Source organism: Rhinolophus hipposideros (genome assembly GCF_964194185.1).
Source record: "Rhinolophus hipposideros genome assembly, chromosome: 19".
Classification (NCBI taxonomy): Eukaryota; Metazoa; Chordata; class Mammalia; order Chiroptera; family Rhinolophidae; genus Rhinolophus; species Rhinolophus hipposideros.
The window spans coordinates 51096256-51113485 of NC_138065.1; the positions used below are offsets into that span (position 1 = coordinate 51096256).

The 17230-nt window shown below is 48.5% G+C and overlaps 1 protein-coding gene across 1 annotated transcript; it reads right to left on the reverse strand.

Moving 5' to 3' along the window:
• Window positions 1-385: 385 nt before the first annotated feature.
• On the reverse strand, window positions 386-12478 carry TBX19 (T-box transcription factor 19; the record flags this gene model as incomplete). The annotated part of the gene is made up of 7 exons (XM_081026161.1): window positions 386-1695; window positions 4549-4684; window positions 5830-6018; window positions 7697-7758; window positions 9171-9232; window positions 10720-10854; window positions 12218-12478. 7 exons carry the CDS (start codon window positions 12476-12478, stop codon window positions 1413-1415), a joined length of 1128 nt encoding a protein of 375 aa, XP_080882287.1. The 3' UTR covers window positions 386-1412.
• Between the last annotated feature and the right edge of the window lie 4752 nt (window positions 12479-17230).

The following is a 17230-nucleotide window of genomic DNA, read 5'->3' on the forward strand; positions in this document are numbered from 1 at the left end:
TTCTCATAGGTTCTATTTCTCTATTCCAGGCAAATTATTCGCAAACGTTGACTCTAGACCATTATCTGGAGCCCTTCTTTGCAATGCAGATCCCGGGACACCAGCCCCAAAGAGTCTGATCCAATCGGTGTGCAGTGTGCCCAGGAATCTGTATTTCTAACTGGTGGTCCAGGCGGTGCCAGCCCAGGACCAATGTTTGGGAGTAGCTGCCTTGGCCCAAACCATCTCCATATGTCATCAGTCACCGAGAACTGGCTGTCCCAGCATGGTCCTGGGCTCCCACACAGACACGCTACCCTGTCACGGACACGTGTCTCTGAGCACTGCCTCCCAGCGAGCTCCATCACTGTCCCTGTAGCACACGCACTTCACACCAATTCAACTCAGCCATGTTTATTGGGCACCTACAATTGGCAAAGCACACACAGGATCAGGAGCTGTGGGTACAAAGACAAGGCTAGACCTCACCCACAGGGGGCTTACAGTCTAGTGGGAGACAGACACACAGGCAGGTAAGGAATATACAGGCAGAATGAGGCAAGCATAATAACAGGCAAAACCAGGGGGACAGCAGGGAGCAGGAAGAGCGTGTGCCGGGCAGGTCGGATGTTGCATGCAGGGAGTGGCGCTTCGGCCGGTCCCCGGGAGATGGGCAGGGTTCACACAGGTGGGACTGGACAGACGAGGACAGCTCAGGCACAGGAGAAGGTCGAGTGGTGTGAGAAGCACACTGAATGTGCAGAGAACCAAGGCAGAATGCCTGCCCCGACTGAAATACAGGGTGCTATAGGGTCACAGGGAGCTAAAGCTGGAGATGGTTTGAAGCTGTCCTGGGAGAGAGGACATGCGACTTCATTCTGCAGGCACCGGCTGGCCATCGAAAGTTTCCGAGCACGGGAATGAGGCGGCCTCATTTCCTCGGTCCCAGGCACACTGCTCCATTACAGGATTAGCTCCAGTTTTGTTCATTTCACACTCAAAGCAGAAGCCTTGGGGCCCCACATCCTTTCCAGGCTGCGCAGAGCTGCGAGGCCGTACCTGAGGCTAGGTACTTCATACCTTCATACCTTTGCAACACCTCACGGAACAGGAAGTACAGCGTTCTGGCATCATTTCAGAGCACGGAGCAGGGCATGGGAAGGTACTCAGTGAACTTTTGTTGCCTAAGCATAGCACGGATAAGTTGCAGAAAAAACAGAAGTACAAAAGGAAAATTCCAGAAGAGACGCAAGTGACATAATGAGCATCATCCACACTAAACAACCTTCCAGGAGACTTCTGGTCAAACCCACCCCACCCCCCAGCTCGCTGGGTGGGCAGACCCCGCAGTCTGACTCACTGGAATCGTAGATGGGGTTCCTAAGTGCCCTACACACACAGGTTCCCTGCTGACACCTTCCCTAGGCGCCTGCCTAGCTGTCCAACGAGGAGGGAGAATGGCGTCCAGCCCCACCGGAGCCACCCCAGCCCGAGAAGGGATGTGAGGCCACTGTCCAGGTGGACACGGCAATGCTGGTCAGTGAGGGCTCCCCCAGAACCTCCACACCAGCAGAGGGGGGTGCCTGGGTGGAAAGGGGCGAAGTCACAGTGGGGTTGCCCAGGAGAAAGGCCCCTGGGGACCCGGTGTGCACCTCTGGGCCTGAGCCTGCATGGCCCCCACCGCTGTTGCTGATGGTCCACAGGCACGGGTAGGGGCTGCAGAGACAGAGAGAGAAAGACAGACAGGGGGCTTGATGACACTCCCAGAAAGGACAGCCACCTGACAAGCACATACAATGCCAAGGGGCACGGGTCTGGGAGGGAGCTCTGGCTGCGGTTTTATTTCTAGCTCTGGCAGAGGCTGGCCCTGTTTCTGCAGAGGAGCCTAGAGAAGCAGAAACAGGTAGTCGAGATGCATACGAGTAGGTGTCCTGAGACCCGGCCCGACCCCTAGTAAGTTGTTCAAGTTTGAACACGGAATTTTGTCTCTGGGCCTCCCTCCCCCGCAGCCTGTGTACATGGGCAGGGGAGTGAAAGGGGGATATTTGGACGGTATGATCTGTGAGGGAGATGTCTCACTGGCCAGGGGAGGCCACATGGCGTTATAACCAGGACAGACTGGAGTCAGAAAACCTGGGTTTAAATCCTAGCCCTCCCACTATTAGCTCCGTGGCCTTGGTCAAAGTATTGAACGTCTCTGAGCGTCAGTTTCCTCACCTTCAAGATCGGGAGTGGTCATTCTACATGCCTTACAGCTACTGCTGTGAGGGTTAAATGAGAAGGTGAGTACAGGATGCCTGGCACAGCACACTCAGTCACAGCTGGCTGGCATCCTTAAGTCTCCCATTCCTGGTCCCTCCCGGTCAGCTCCAGCCCCTCACAGAAAGGCCGGGGACTGGACGGCTTTCTTGGATGTCTCTTATTCTAGAGCACTGCTTCCCAATCACGGCTGCACATTGGAATCACCTGGCAAGCTTTTCTGTTTGTCAGTTTGTTTTTTTTAATTCTGCTGCCTGGGTCCTCTCCCCAGAGACTCTGATTTCCCTAGTCTGCCATGCAGCCTGGGAATCGGGGTTTTTTAAAACCTTTCCCATTGATGTTAATGTGCAGCAAATTTCACGTCTTAGCATACGGGGAGAACCTAGATGGAAATGATAGCAGTAGGAACAGGAGGAATAACCTCCAGTGCTCAGAGCCTTTAGTCATCCACGTGTTCTGGCTTCTTAGCGTCTCTGCATGACCTGAGGCCGCACTGTTTGAGAAGCGGCTCATTACCCAGCGACGCGCAACACCTTTATCGAGTCAGGAATGGGTCAGGCATGCCTCTGAGGAAACCAGTACTGTGCCCTATTTCGATACCATAGACCTCCCTGGGCCATAGGGAACTGCGGAAGCCCACGCCCTGACTTTTTTCGTTTTTTGAAGCCAGCTCAGCCTTCTAGGATGCTGGCCACAACTTCTTCTACGCTAATCGCTCAGAGCCCCTTGCTGATGCCTCGTGGGCCCGTGGGAAAACCATGGGCTCTGAGCTACAGAACTTCCTGTGTGACCTTCATGACGTTTTTAATACTTCTCCGCTTTAGCTTCTCCGTGAATAAAATAGGAATTTTGATACGGGCCTTGAGGATAGCTTTGAACACTATGAATGACTTACACCGAAGGTCTAGGACGGAACCCAGCGCGTGACTGCTTAACATCTTCAAGGCTCTGCGCTCTCACTTCCTACCACAGCCCAATCAGCGCATTTCCCTGAGGTCCTCCCGTCAGGCGCGTTCCCACTGAAAGGAAATGGGAGCCCCACATGCCAGGCGAAACTTCCCAGTTGCCACATTTTTAAAGAGAAAAAAAATGCACTAATTGTTAGTGATAGTCTACGGAACTGAAAATATTTAAAATGTTATCGTTTCGTAGTACGCATTCAAGGCCAAAAAGAAAACCCTGACTTTTTGATTCTTTGTTTCGTACCAAGTCTTCTAAATTCTGCGCATGTGCTAGACCTACAGCACATCTCGACTTGGATGAGCTGCATTTCAGGGTGCGGTGGCCACAGGTGGCTGCTGGGCTGGACAGGACAGTGCCAGACCCCTGTGGCCATAGCTACGTCATCGTCAACGTCATCTGGTCACCATTTATAACAATGTCAGCAACACCTGGAAGCTGGCGAAAAATGCAGAGTCTCAGGCCCCACCTGTGCATTTCAACCACATTCCAGGCGATTCTGATGCACCTTCCGTGTGAGACGTGCTGCCGTCGACCAAAGCCCTACCTTCTGCTACCTTTTATCGACCTACAAATCACTAGTTATCTGACACCTCCCAAGTCCCGTCTTTTCATTTCGAATCCCTTTTGGACCTTCTCAAAACTCCACATATGTCTTGGACATAACGACTGACATACACATAGGATGTCACCACTTAACAAAGCATTTTAATGCGTTTTCTCATCTTGGTCTCATTGTAACTCTACAGAGTAGCTCCCATTTCCAAGTGACAGATGAGAAAGCTGAAGTTCAGTGAGGCTAAGAAAATGGCCCAAGGTCACTAAGCCAGCAGAGGTAGAGCTGAGATTCAAGCCCACGTCCGTCAGACTCCACGCTCGCTCCCTTCCCTTCCACCCCACCACCCTGATTTCCAGAAGTCAAAACTGAACGCAGGTCTCTGGTGTGCGAGTTCCACGATGGGTCCCACCTGCTACACTTAGCCCTGTGACCTGGGTGGTGGGCCAGGAACCCACAATCCGTCCCCGTTAGGATGGGCAGCTTAGAAGAATATGGACAACCAAGGGTCTTGAATTCTCAGGGTGTATTTACACTTTTCCCCTTCAATTCCCCTATATTCATTATCTATCTGCTACTACCACAGTTTATAGTATTTCTGACAAATAATCCCAGGCCATAATGTAAAGCTACCAAAAAAAGAGCATATGACTGAGCAGGCGCTTTCCCACCACCCTTTCTCCAGGAGGGAAAGGTCCATCCTGCTGTTACCTTCACTCCCCAGTGGCTCAGCGTACATATGCCCACGTACATACGCCCCAGGACCACTGAGCAAGCGCTGGTGCTGTTCTCACCTGGGCCCAGCATTGATGGGTCCACTGGTGTGGGGTACAGACAGGAGGCTGGCGTGGGGTGTGGAGGACAAAGACGTCCAGCTGTCAGCTCCGGAGAAAACTTGCAGATTATTGCTGGAACTCTCTATCAAATTCACTTTGGGGAAACAACAACAGTTCAGTTGATGGAGCAAGTTCCTGGGTCACCCTGCAAGCCCAGGACCACAGTAGAGCTGTCGCTACACTGTATGATGATGAATGACTTATGTACCCGTGTAGCCCGCAGCTCCTCCAGGGAAGAACCTGTGCCTTAATCACCTTCCATCCCTACTGCCAAAAGGAGGGCACGGCACACGCTCAGAAGAGGTGCTTTGTGTGCTGACCACGGAAAGACCCAGGAAGCAAGGTGAGAACACTCCTCACTGAGGTCATTGTTGCCAGAAGTAGCAGGCGAAGGGACCCAGGGACAGGTACTGGTGACCGCAAAGCCCTCTACAGATACAGAGCTCAGGGCTCCCTGAGCTGGAGTCTTCACACCCCCCTCCATCGCCCGTGCCATAGGCTGTACTTATTTAATATCAAGCTCCCTATGTGAGAATAGACTCTCCAAGAGGGTGGGGTACTTGTCGATCTTGTCCATGGGCAGAGCCTGGAAGACAGTGAGTCCCCGATAAATATCTGTTGCATAAATGACGGAATAAGAAACAAACCCTTGGCTTCCTTGCTCTGTTCCTTTGTACAAATAACCAGGCAAGTTCTGGGCTTACACAAGGGAGCAGTCCGTGAGGAAGAGAGCATGCGACAGCATCAACTTAACAAATAATCAGACGGCAGAAACGATGGAGGTGGGGTTCACACGCCTCCGCCTGAGTCAGACCCAAGTGTGGATGTACAGTGACGCGGCTCCCCAGGGGCCCTCCTAATAGCTGCTCACTGCTGGGACCAGTGCGGCATCACCGTAGGAAAGGGCCACGTGATGGTGATGAGAGCTGGGCCTCAGACCCCATGACCTGACCCGGCTTTTAGAGGCGCAGCCTGGAAGGAGCCCTTCCACACCGCTCAGAAGCCGGGAGACTCAGTGTCTTACGCAAGAATTACACAACATTAATAATGTTATAAGGACAGAATCAACTGTCAGTCAATAAACGAAAACATTAAAATAATGACACACAGTAATATCATCTAGGTCGGATGAAAGGGGTTCCAGCTTCAGACACTGCTTTCCACTAGTGGTTGATCCATTTCTCTGCACAACTCCCACCCCCCCACGCCCCCGAGAGTGTAATTAGCAGCATCACGCACCTGAGGGAGAATGGTTTCTATGCACGTACGCAGAAGGGTAGGGAGCCGGCCGGCGTCCTCGGAAGCCGGGATAGTGCTCACAGCCATGGTGGGTGTGGGGGGCAGACAGAGGCAAAGGAGTCGCATACTGGTAACTGGCATTTCCTGCCGTGCACACCCCATCCGGATTGGAAAAGAGCCAGCCTCCCACTGGAAGAGACGAGAGGAAGATAAAGAGACGGATACCAAAACTCAGGTTACCAGCCACTGGGCACAGCTACGCGTCTGTGCGCGTGGTACTGACTGTCTGCCGCGTGGAGACAGAGTCCAGCACCCCCGCTGCCAGCCCGTCCACATGAGCAGCTAAGTTGGCTTCTTTGAAGCGGGATGACAGGTCCTACCCAAGTTTGGGAAACCTCGTAAGGACCACTGGGATCATAGCTATATAAAAAGACTATTTGAACGTATGAGATAATAGAAATGCAAAGGTTCAGTTGCTTCTGAGTTGAGTGAATTAAATCAAGTCAGTGTAAGAAGGAGGTGTCAGCTGTGTGTTTAGCTCACGGAGCTCTAGCTAGAGGAACGTTTACTGTGGTTCCACAGAAAGAGCGAAAGCCTCTCTACTTCTGCTCAGTGGGAAGGGTCGCACTCCGAGCAAGAGGAAACCTGATGCCTCCCACCACCACCCCACCATCCTGAAAGCAAAAAGAGAGGGAGCTGGGCTAGCACGCCTTCACAGTGAAGAATCTTGTAGAACATTTGGGAAGGCTGCAAAATATTACATAGAAATTTGTTTGTCAATGATTATCCCCATTGATTAAAAAAAAAAGCATTTGACAAAATTGAACACCCTTTCATGATTTAAAAAAAAACACCACTCAGCAAACAGAACAGCATCGAAGGGAATTGCCTCAACATAATTAAGGCCACACATGACAAGCCCGCAGCTAACAACAAACTCAACAGTCAAAACCTGAAAGCTTTTCTTCTAAGATCAGGAAAAAGACAAGGATTGAGGGCCTCCCCCACCACCACCACTCCTATTCAGCATAGTACTGGAAATCCTAGCCAGAACAATTAGGTGAGGGAGGGAGGGAAAGAGGAAGAAAGGAGGGAGGGAGGGAGAAAAAGGGAGGGAGAGACAGAGAGACAGAGAGAGACGCAGAAAGAGATAACGAGCCAAAAAGTTTGCTAAGAAGACGGCCAACTGTGAATTTGGAAAACATGCGGTTCTGCACGTGGTCCAGCCTATACAAAAACTTTTTATCCCCGGTCACTTTAAAAAGTGCTTTTCTGAGAGCTGCTTCTTGGTGTGGCTATCCTGCCACTTGGCGATGAACGGACGATTCATCAAGGTTTAGGGGTAGAAGAGAGTAAGGAACTCATAGCTGGAAAACTGCAGAAGGCATCTTAGCAAACCACTGCGATCCACGCTGAAGTGTGTCAGACACCAGGGCTAACTTCTCTGCCCTCGTGTCACTGACCTCGGGTTACTGTCACAGCTTTAGACGGCATGCAGTGGTGACGAACTTGAAAACGAGCAAGGACTAAGAACAGGGGAAATCCAAAACGGAGAGGCGAAGAGTGAAGAGGTAGGAGACACGGCCAGAGGGCACTTCTGAGAGCTCTTAGCCTCACCAACGCGAAACTAGTGTCTAAGAAAGTCATCGTTTCCATTTTTATCTCCTGCCTAAGATTTGCTGAAGCCCCCTCGGAACAAGGGTTGTTTCCAGGAACTCTTGCAAGGGCACAGACTTGTCCTGAGTGGAAGAAATAATCTGTTGGGTCTTGATAGATTTGGAACAGGCCTCAAACAGTCACAACAGGTAAAACTTCTGAGGTGGGAGATGGCTGCAAGAGTCCTCCATCCCGTGTCCCCCCAACTCACAGTGAGAATAGGTCACGTGCTGGCTCTCAGCGATAGCTTCTGGGACATCTTTGAGGTGATTCCTGGAAGAGTAACGAAACGTACCATGGCTGTCCAGCCGATTACACAACTCAGCACAAAGTCTGCCCCGAATCCTCCTTGGAGAGCAAGCAATACATTTCTTGGAAATCAAACACCTTTTTTTCTCGAACCTTCTACCTTTCCCCCATTCTCCTTCCTCCAGGGCACTTTGCTGACTTGTGCAATTGCTCTTTGAACTGCAATTTTATGGTGACCCCCATTCGCCCTCTGCACAGCTATTCCTATTTGGTTTGAGCTTCGTGATCTGGGATCCCCACTCCAGCCTGGCAAAATCCAAGCAATGATAACCACAGCTAAGACTTGCAGAGGACGTCAGGGAAATTTCACACCTGTGATGGGCTGGACCCACCAGTGATCTTGTGAGGGAAGAAACATCACTATGTCCACTTTGCCGATTTAAAAAGTGGATGGATCTCAGAGAGGGAAACTGACACAGGCCAGATCAAACGGCCAGGAAATAGCACAGCTCGGACTCAAAGTCAGGACCTCTTACTCCAACTCCTCAATTATTTTCATTATACCACCCTACTATCATGTGAACCTGGATTCTGTCGTCTCACATATCGGATTTTCTTTAGACCTTTAGTTATCTGAAAAAGTTATATATATATATATATATATATATCTTCTAGATCATTGAAATTAAATCAAATATTGATAGGACCGATTCTTGTGGCATGATTATAAACATCAGAGCGTTTCAGAGGAAAAGGAAAGATCAGACAGGTATGGGTGTTATCAAGACAGACTTGAAACGCAGAAGATAACACCTGAACGCTTTGAAGGCAATCACATTTATACTCTCGGCCCTGTTGATAGAATCAAGGTTAAGTACCACTATTCTTTGATTTTTTTTTTTCCTAGAATGGAAAGTAAAGACATGGAGAAGTGACATCACTGGCCCAAAGTGGCAGAATTATCATTCGCACCCCAGAAGTCTCTGGCTTCCCTCAGACCTCTGAGTAAGAACCTCTCACATGTATGAGTGACTCACAGTTCCCAGGCTAAACATAGTTTTTAAAAAAACGTTTTTGAAACCATACTATTCAGAGATAAATGGGAATGGGCGTGGGGGTGGGGGTGGCAGAGTGAACTATGAAAGATCTAAATCAATTATTTGTTTTCAATGCAGTTGGGCTACTTTCAAGAATCTATAGTAAAACAGCAGACAAACCATGCCAGTGAGAGGGTCTCCTGGACCTGTATTATAAGCAACAGAAAATTACGAGTTTTTTGAATTTTGTTGATCTTGTTAAACATTAAATTGAACATTGAGAACATAATTCCACCAGAGGTAAAGCAAGTGCTACTAGTCTAGCTTCATCCTGGATGATCATGAATTTCACATTTGTAGAAGTCAGACCACAGATTTTACTTAAGTGTCTGCGCTCACCTTTCCTTGGCGTCCAGGAAGGCTTTGGCAAAGGGATTGTACTTGATTTTCAGAGCTGTTATCTTGTGTTTACAAAGATAAGAAGTGTTAGTGAAAGCAGAACACGCATGAGCAGACAGAACCCTTTCTCTTCCCCCGTGAATTTCTGCAAAAGCAGAATCAATTTTACTTCCTCGTTTTCTCCCTCCCCATCTTTCCTTGCTTACATCTTCATGAAACCACTATTGCGTCTGGCAAAGAGTCTTTTAGTGTGTCCTGTGGTGGAAATGACAAATGCAGTGCAAGTGAGCAAAGAACAAACATTAGAAAGGAGCAACGCATGCATTCTTTCATCCATCCATCCATCCATCCATCCATCCACTGCTGCAACAATTACTGAACACCCGCCACGTATCGGTTACGTCTGTAATCACGGGGAACACAGTGGAGAGTCATACATTAACATCCCACCCCCACCCCCAAGAGAGTAGCCTGGCACCTCCTCCCTAAATCTTAAATGATCACTTACCCATTGTCTGTGTTAACACAAAATGCAAACTATCACCACCCACTGTCACTATTTGTCCCCCCGGCCTTATCCTGCTCCATTTTTCTCCAGAACCATCTGACATATAGATCTCATACGTAAGACATGATACATGTTTGGTCTCCGTGCTGTAGACCCACGTTTGGTCCCACTGGGCTGTACGTGCCTGAGAACACATCATCAGTGCACTATTCCCAGCACGCAGAACAACATCCAGATAGAGTAAGAGTCAACAAATATTTGCTGAATAAAGAACGAAAAGAACGTTTCTGTCAGCAAGGGCCTGAGCCACGCTGCTCTCTGGTGGAAGGAAGAGAAACACAACAAAAGCCAATCTCTTTCTGGCCCAGGAACCACGGGTGGGAAGAAACCCGGAGAAAGAGGGAGGAGGGCTACAGAGTCAGGTGCATGACCTGGCCTTTCTCCTTGCTTAATGTTAAGTGTTAAAGTGTGTTATTTCAACACACGTTCTGTGCATATATATAAATCTATATTCTCATCTATATTTAAAACAATTGTTAAGTTAAATGAAAAGGAATCCAAACTTCCCCAGGTGCTTCCCCAGGCCTGGGACCCCCAGAGTAGAGAATGGACCCAACCTTCCGCCTGCACCTGCTTCACAGAGGCCAGCCCCTGGCCACTCAGTGTGGCTCACGCCAGGCAGGGAAACACCTAAGTGCGCCCACAACAACTAACCAACAGGACGGACAGGACAGCGCACACCCCGGGCCGCGTTCACAGGGTCTGGCTCCTGTAGCAGGACACACCCAGCTCTGTGCACACCGGCCCTGGAAGCAAAAGGCCCCTGGGTTTGTGTTGGTTTTAGTACAGCGCACAACCTGCCTCCTGGTACCCAGAGAGGAAGTGCTGGCGCCCTTTGGCAAATAGGCGGCCTCCCTGTGGACCGGCATCTCCGCCGAGTGCATCTGAATCCTGGAAAAGCTTTCATCCCAGTTGGGTCACGGCAATGCCAGCCCCCCAGCAGGGCCCCCATGCCCCCCCAGGTGACGTGGACGTACTCACCTCCTCGTTCTGATAGGCCGTCACAGCTATGAACTGGGTCTCGGGGAAGGAGCAGTTCATCACCATTCGATGGGCCCCTCCCACACGCACGATGTGAACCTGGGGTTCGTATTTATGCAGAGAATTCAACATTATCTGTTGAGGTGGAAGGAGAAGAGAAAGCCAAGAATGGGGTCTCAGAGGCGATAGACCCGCAGGCTGGTACCCACCCAGTTGGGGCCACACTTCAAATCCTTGGTCACCTGAGCTGGTACCACATCTAAGAACTGAACGTGGTGGTGGTGGGGGGGGGGGTCAGAAGCTCCCAGGGAGAATAACGCTGGAGCATACAGGGGGGTGCGGGTGGGTTGCCAGGGAGGAGTTGTAAAGTGTTCAGTTTTTCTGCCCAAATCCTGGCTTCCTTGTTTTTTTTCTCTCCCTATGTTCAGCACAACAGTGTGGATTTCGACCCATTAGGACATATTGTTTTTCTTCATAGGAATCCTAGTATTTTGAAATGCTAACCGTGGCTACATTTCACAGGGGACAACTACCTAAAGAGTAATGACACCTGACATCTGCTGCTTACGTAAAACCCTCTCTGGGCTTCAAATGAAAGGTCTGTTGAACGTCTCGGGTTGTGAAATCTGGGAGGCAGTAACAGTTTACTTTTCAATTTCCTGTTTTAATCAAGAACTGGAACCTTCTGAGTATTGCAAAGACTTGGGTGGATTGCCTCGCCCTCCTAAAACATGAAACTCCTACATCTCAGCGGGCTAAACACAGAGAGAGAAGGGAAGGGAGACGACAACTGAGGGTTTGGTGGCTCACCAAAGCGAAATATGGGGGAACAGACCTTGCCCTCCAATCCACCCCCAGACAGTGTACCTTTTACAAGGTAAATAACCACCTTACACAGTGCACTAGTATTCATAACCCTACCAGAGAAAACAAAAGAGGAACAGGCCCCCAAATCTTGTTTACTCTAATAAGAGACCTAAAATAAAAACCTTCCTTATTGGAGGTTTGTTTGGATTTTTGTGTGTGTGTGTTTTTTTTTTCTGAAAACCCAAGCTGATTCAATTTCTATTGATAATTATCCTAGTGCCCAAGTAGAGGTAGCAATTATTTCATTTAGGCGCAGCTTTTTATTAAGGGATCTGTCCATTGCCAACATACCACTTACACCAAAAAAGGGGAGAGGGAATAACAAAACGTGGTACCCACAAACCTCTCCCTCCCGGGCGGGTAAAAAGCAGCACACACAAGACGGGACTCTGAAAGGGCCCCTGATGATTAAGTGAAGTACAACGCACTCACTCTTAACATCAGGAAGTCCATTAAAAACTGAAAGCACCAATTAAGAGCTGTTTATTCCTCTTTACATTTGGACTCCAGGGAATGACTGGCTTCTGTGGGAGAAGAGGCCGGCGAGGACCCCTCTAATTGCCTAAATGCACTCTTGATATTTCTTGATTGGCGTTGTGGGGCGGCCGGCGGCCGGGTGACCCGGTCATACCTGCCCACCTCCGTTGAGCTTGTTGGTGAGCTTGACTTTGCTGAAGGAGATGGGCGCCTTCATCCAGTGGGCCCCGAAGTTGGGGGAGTCCGGGTGGATGTAGACACAACTGTGGCTGGAGACCTCCGGTTTGCCCGCGGGCACCCACTCCCCGTTGACGTACTTCCAGCGATGACTGTCCGTTGGGACAAAGTCCAGCAGGAGGGAGTACATAGCATTGGGGTCCAGCCCCGTGACACTAATCTTTAGAACAGGGAACATTCGTCTAGAAGAAAAGGCAGGAACAGCCCCAGGAGGGATGTTAGCATGTTAGGGACACTGCCCCCCCTTGTCCAGCCAACTGTCCACTGAGGGGACCTCTCATGATGTGCCTCAGGGGCGCAGACAGTGCCCAGGAGAGGCCACACACGGAGGGACCAGGCCAGCAGCCCCCATTCCAACATAGCCCCTTTTAATAAATGCATGTTATATTGGGGTTTCACTTTAAACCGTTGTGCTCCATTTTTAAAGTCTGAAAACCACTGATCTAGTCATTTGATGGAGGAACCTGGAGCCCGTCTGTCACGTGCCACGTGCATACAGAGAGCTTTCTTCCGAGTCTTCCTCCTGACACACGTCAGATTCTCACGAGAATCCACAGAGCAGCCCTTCCCGGTCTTACAAAGAACCCCAGCTCTGAGTAACGGTAATAGCACTGATAGTGAAAATGGGGTTTCATGGTCAAAGAAGTGAGGGGAACTCTTGGCTATTCAGTTAGACCAGCTCCTGCCCTGCAGGACTTCTCAGAGCCTGTACTGTACCGACGTACACCGTAAACCTTTGAAAAGGACGAAAGAGACAGTGCGTGCGCTGAACTCCAAAGACAGTACAGCCGTCTCTTCACTGAGCATTTTGAGGGAAATCTGTGCACAAGGAATATCCTTTGCGACACGCTAATCTGAATTCAGTGGTCCTTCTTCTGTCCCCTAGAAAAACACCGGCACGTCTGCTCTCACAACTATTTGGAGATGCTCCCTCACCTGGCGTCCGATTCCCTTTGGTTAACTTTTCCTTCACCAAACATTCTACGTTGCTCCCATCTTTCCTCGAAAGACCTGGTTTCCGGATACATACCCCACCCCTCCCTGATTGGGCCAGGTGCTGTCTTATCTGTCAGCGCCGCTGGTACACTTGGAACCCCCAAATTACGGCGCTGCAAATCTAATCTAGACAGTCGTGACTCATAGTGGTGCAGGAACCAGCAGCATCAGCTGGAAGTTTATAGAAATGCAGAACCGCAGATTTCACTCCAGACCTACGTGCTTTTTCAAAAGCCCCAGGGGAGTCATAGGAACGTTAAAGCTTAAGAAGTACTGCTCTAGAGTACCTTTAGCTTTTAAGAAGATAACTAAGGAGTTACATAAGGGAATGTGGGTGGAGGGAGAGTTACTCATAGGATTTGTGCTTCTGATGAGCTGGCAGGACGAGGAAAAGGAAAAAGCTGCAATGGGCCCACTGCTAAGAGAAGGGGCGTGAGGACGCCAGGGATGGAGTTGAAAGCAGGGATGGGCCAGGTGAGAATCTGGAGGGTCACCAAGGACATGCTGTGTGCCCACGCAGAAGGTGTATTGTCACATACAGAAAACAAAGGAACTGACCGACAGACGACAAGGAATAGATCTGGAGATGAACCCCAGCCTTCCAGCCTCCCAGTCTCCTGAGTGTAAATTCCAGGACTTCTTGAGCTGTTTGGACATCAACAGGTTTTTTTCTCCTTTGGCTCACCCCACCTCATCAATATTTCCTTTTTAACTCCACGGCTGGCTCCATTTCCAAGTTAGTCCTGCAACTATGCATACAGACTAGGGTTCTGTTTTCACCCTCGCCCCCTTTTCTAAATGCCTTAGAGGCCACTTCTAATCTCTTCACGGAAGAATAGAAGGAACCCGCGGAACTTACCGTCAGATGGACCAAGGTCCATCTCTTTGTCTGTCACTGAGGATGTAAGTACTCAGTAGCTAGTACCTTTCACAGGCCATACGGATGGATGATTTTGACTGTAAGTCCCGGTTCCATTTGCCTGGCTTCGACTCCCACCCTTCCTGAATATTCGGCCAGAAGCTGCCCTGCTTAAACTCTCCAACCTTCAATTTCATCATCCCTCTCACCCAGCTTCATAAAGTTGTTGCAAGAACTCAATGAGCATAAACAAACAAAAAAAAATGTAACTAAAAGAACTCAGTAAGCTAATTCGTGCGCAATGCTCATGTTGGCGCTACTGTCGGTCCATCCAAGCCCTTCACGTGGTCCAACTCTGCTTGTGTTCTAGAATGTTACCTTGGGCAGTGACTTTGGAAGTTGGAAACACAAAGGACATCAACTCTGCCTCCCTCCTGCCCGGCTCACGGCAACCACTTCCCTCTACTTTTCTCTCTGGAGGTAAGAAGTCAGGTAGAGTGGGGAATGACTGCCAGTGGCTATGGGGTTTCCTTGGGGTGAAACGTTCTAGAATTAATCCTGACTGTTGCACAACTTTGTGAATATTCTAAAAACTACTGAAGTGTACACTTAAAGAGGGTGAGTTTGATGGTGTATGATTAGTTCTCAAAAAAGAGTAAATGAGTAACTTTCATACAACCTCAATTTTTATTCTCCAGCTGAATCGTAATCATTTGCAGAGAGATAAAAAAATTGCAGACCCAGTGTCTTGTTCATCAAGCTTACATTTGAACGGAGAAGTCAGCCAACCAAAATATAAATAGGTTTTTGTTTTTTTTAATGTAGAAGATAATTTTAGATTGCAAGAGTGCCGTGAAGGAACTAAAATGGGGGACGTCACCCAGGGAGATGAAAGAGTAAGGCTATGCGACATGGACTTCAGTAGGTCCAGGGGTGACGTTTAAGCTAAGACCTAAATAATGAGAAGAAATGAGTCATGCGGATGCCAGAAATAAGTGAGGCAAACACAGCTACACACAAAAGGAATTACAAGTGCCGTGGCCCTGCAGTCCACTGGACTCCTGAGGAAAGAGAAGGCCAGTGTGACTGGGGCAAAAAGGAAGACAAAACTCAAATTGTCACTTCCGCTGCTAATGGATCCCAGTACCCGCCTCTCTCCTTCAACTGTCCCTCACAAAGAATGTAGCATGACCTTAATTCCAGAATGAGATGTGTGCTGGCTTCTCGCCCACACTCCATTCAGGAGCTCCACCTGATGTCCTGCGGATACTACAATCACAGGAAGAGATTCTCAACGTCACTAGCCAGAAAGGAAATGCAACCCAAACTGTAGTGAGATACCATTTCACATTCACTGCGGTGGGAGGGGGTGGGGGAGGGCTGTCTTACAACAGGTGGATAGCTACAAGCACTGGCGAGGACGTGGAGAAACTGGTTGGGAATAGAAGATGTCCAACCACTTTGCGAAAGAGTCTGGCAGTTCTTCAGCCACATAGATACAGAGTTACCATATGACCCAGCAATTCCAGTCCCAGGTATATATGCAAGGAAAGCACACATCCACACAACACACGAATGTTCATAGCGGTCTTATTCATAATAGCCCCAAAGTGGAAACACCACATATGTCTATCAACTGATGGATAGAGAAACCATGAGGGGTATACTTATACAATGGAATGTTATTTGGCAATAAAACGCTACAACATGGATGAACCTTGAAGACATGATGATAAGTCAAAGAAGCCAGTCGCAAAGGACCACGTATTGGATGATTCCATTTGTATGAAATGTCCAAACCAGGCAAATCCACAGTGAGAGACAGAAACTAGATTAGTGGCCGCCAGGGCTGAAGAGGATGGGAGACGAGCAGGTGAAGGTGAAGAATGCAGGGTTTCTTTGAGGGACAATGCAAATGTTCTAAAATCATTTGTGGGACTATATGCACAACACTGTGAATATACCCCAAACCACTGTATGGGATGTGAATTATCACAATAGAGCTATTAACAAAAAAAAAAGTAAAGAAGTGAAGAAGCCCCAGTGTCCTGCTCTTGGGACACATCTGAAAAGTTGTAGAATGGCTTATTGCTTTATTCTCTTCAGCACTTCATTTGCCAAGAATTTTATAATTATTTTTATTTTTATCACCACAAATGAACTAAGAGGTGCTATGTACGTATCTTTTGGTCTCCATTACGCCAATGAGGAACCTATAAAAGTCAGTCAATTTGCCCAAAGCCTGGTAACAGGGACTGGACCTCACCCTGCTTCTGAGCCAAGTTCAGCCCCTCCCGCCTCACGACGGCCAGGATGCTACGGATTCACCTATGGGCAGCACTCAGGACCAGGCTTGTTTTCAGAGATGAACTGTGCTTCTAATCAAGTTGATTTCCCCCCCTTTTCTTTCCAGGGTGTAGCTAACTACAGACGTGCCCAAGAGTCTGAGGAGCTGAGAAGTACCGTGTTTCCTCGAAAATAAGACCTCGCCAGACAATCAGCTCTAATGCATCTTTTGGAGCAAAAATTAATATAAGACCCGGTCTTACTAAATTTACTATAAGACCCGGTCATATGATATAATACAATATAATATAATACAATATAATACTGGATATAATTCCCTGCCTTATTTTACTGTAAGACCGGGTATAACATATTGCTGACAATTAAATCCGTGACACTAAGAGACTGAGAGTTATTCCAGACCAAGCTCATACATTATCAACCACATCGATCTCTTAGAGACTTGTCTTTCTTCTTTATCTGAAGTGTAAAGGGAGCTTCCTATCTCCTGGCAAAATAAATCTTGAGCCAAGGGCGGGTCAGAGCCTTTCTGAGACTCTAGAAAACATTCAGTCCAGTGGAGGAGGAAAGCCACGCAGGACCTCCACAGACAATAAGAAAACCAAGAGGACCACATTCAGGATTTTCTACAAAGAATAGTTTTCACGTAGTTAATAGCAAATGATTTCAAACTTGGAAATAATTTCAAATTTGAAATATGGAGAAAAAATTATGTAGGAGCAAAAAGGCAAGAGAAAGTACATGCCAATATTATTAAACTGAATGTTA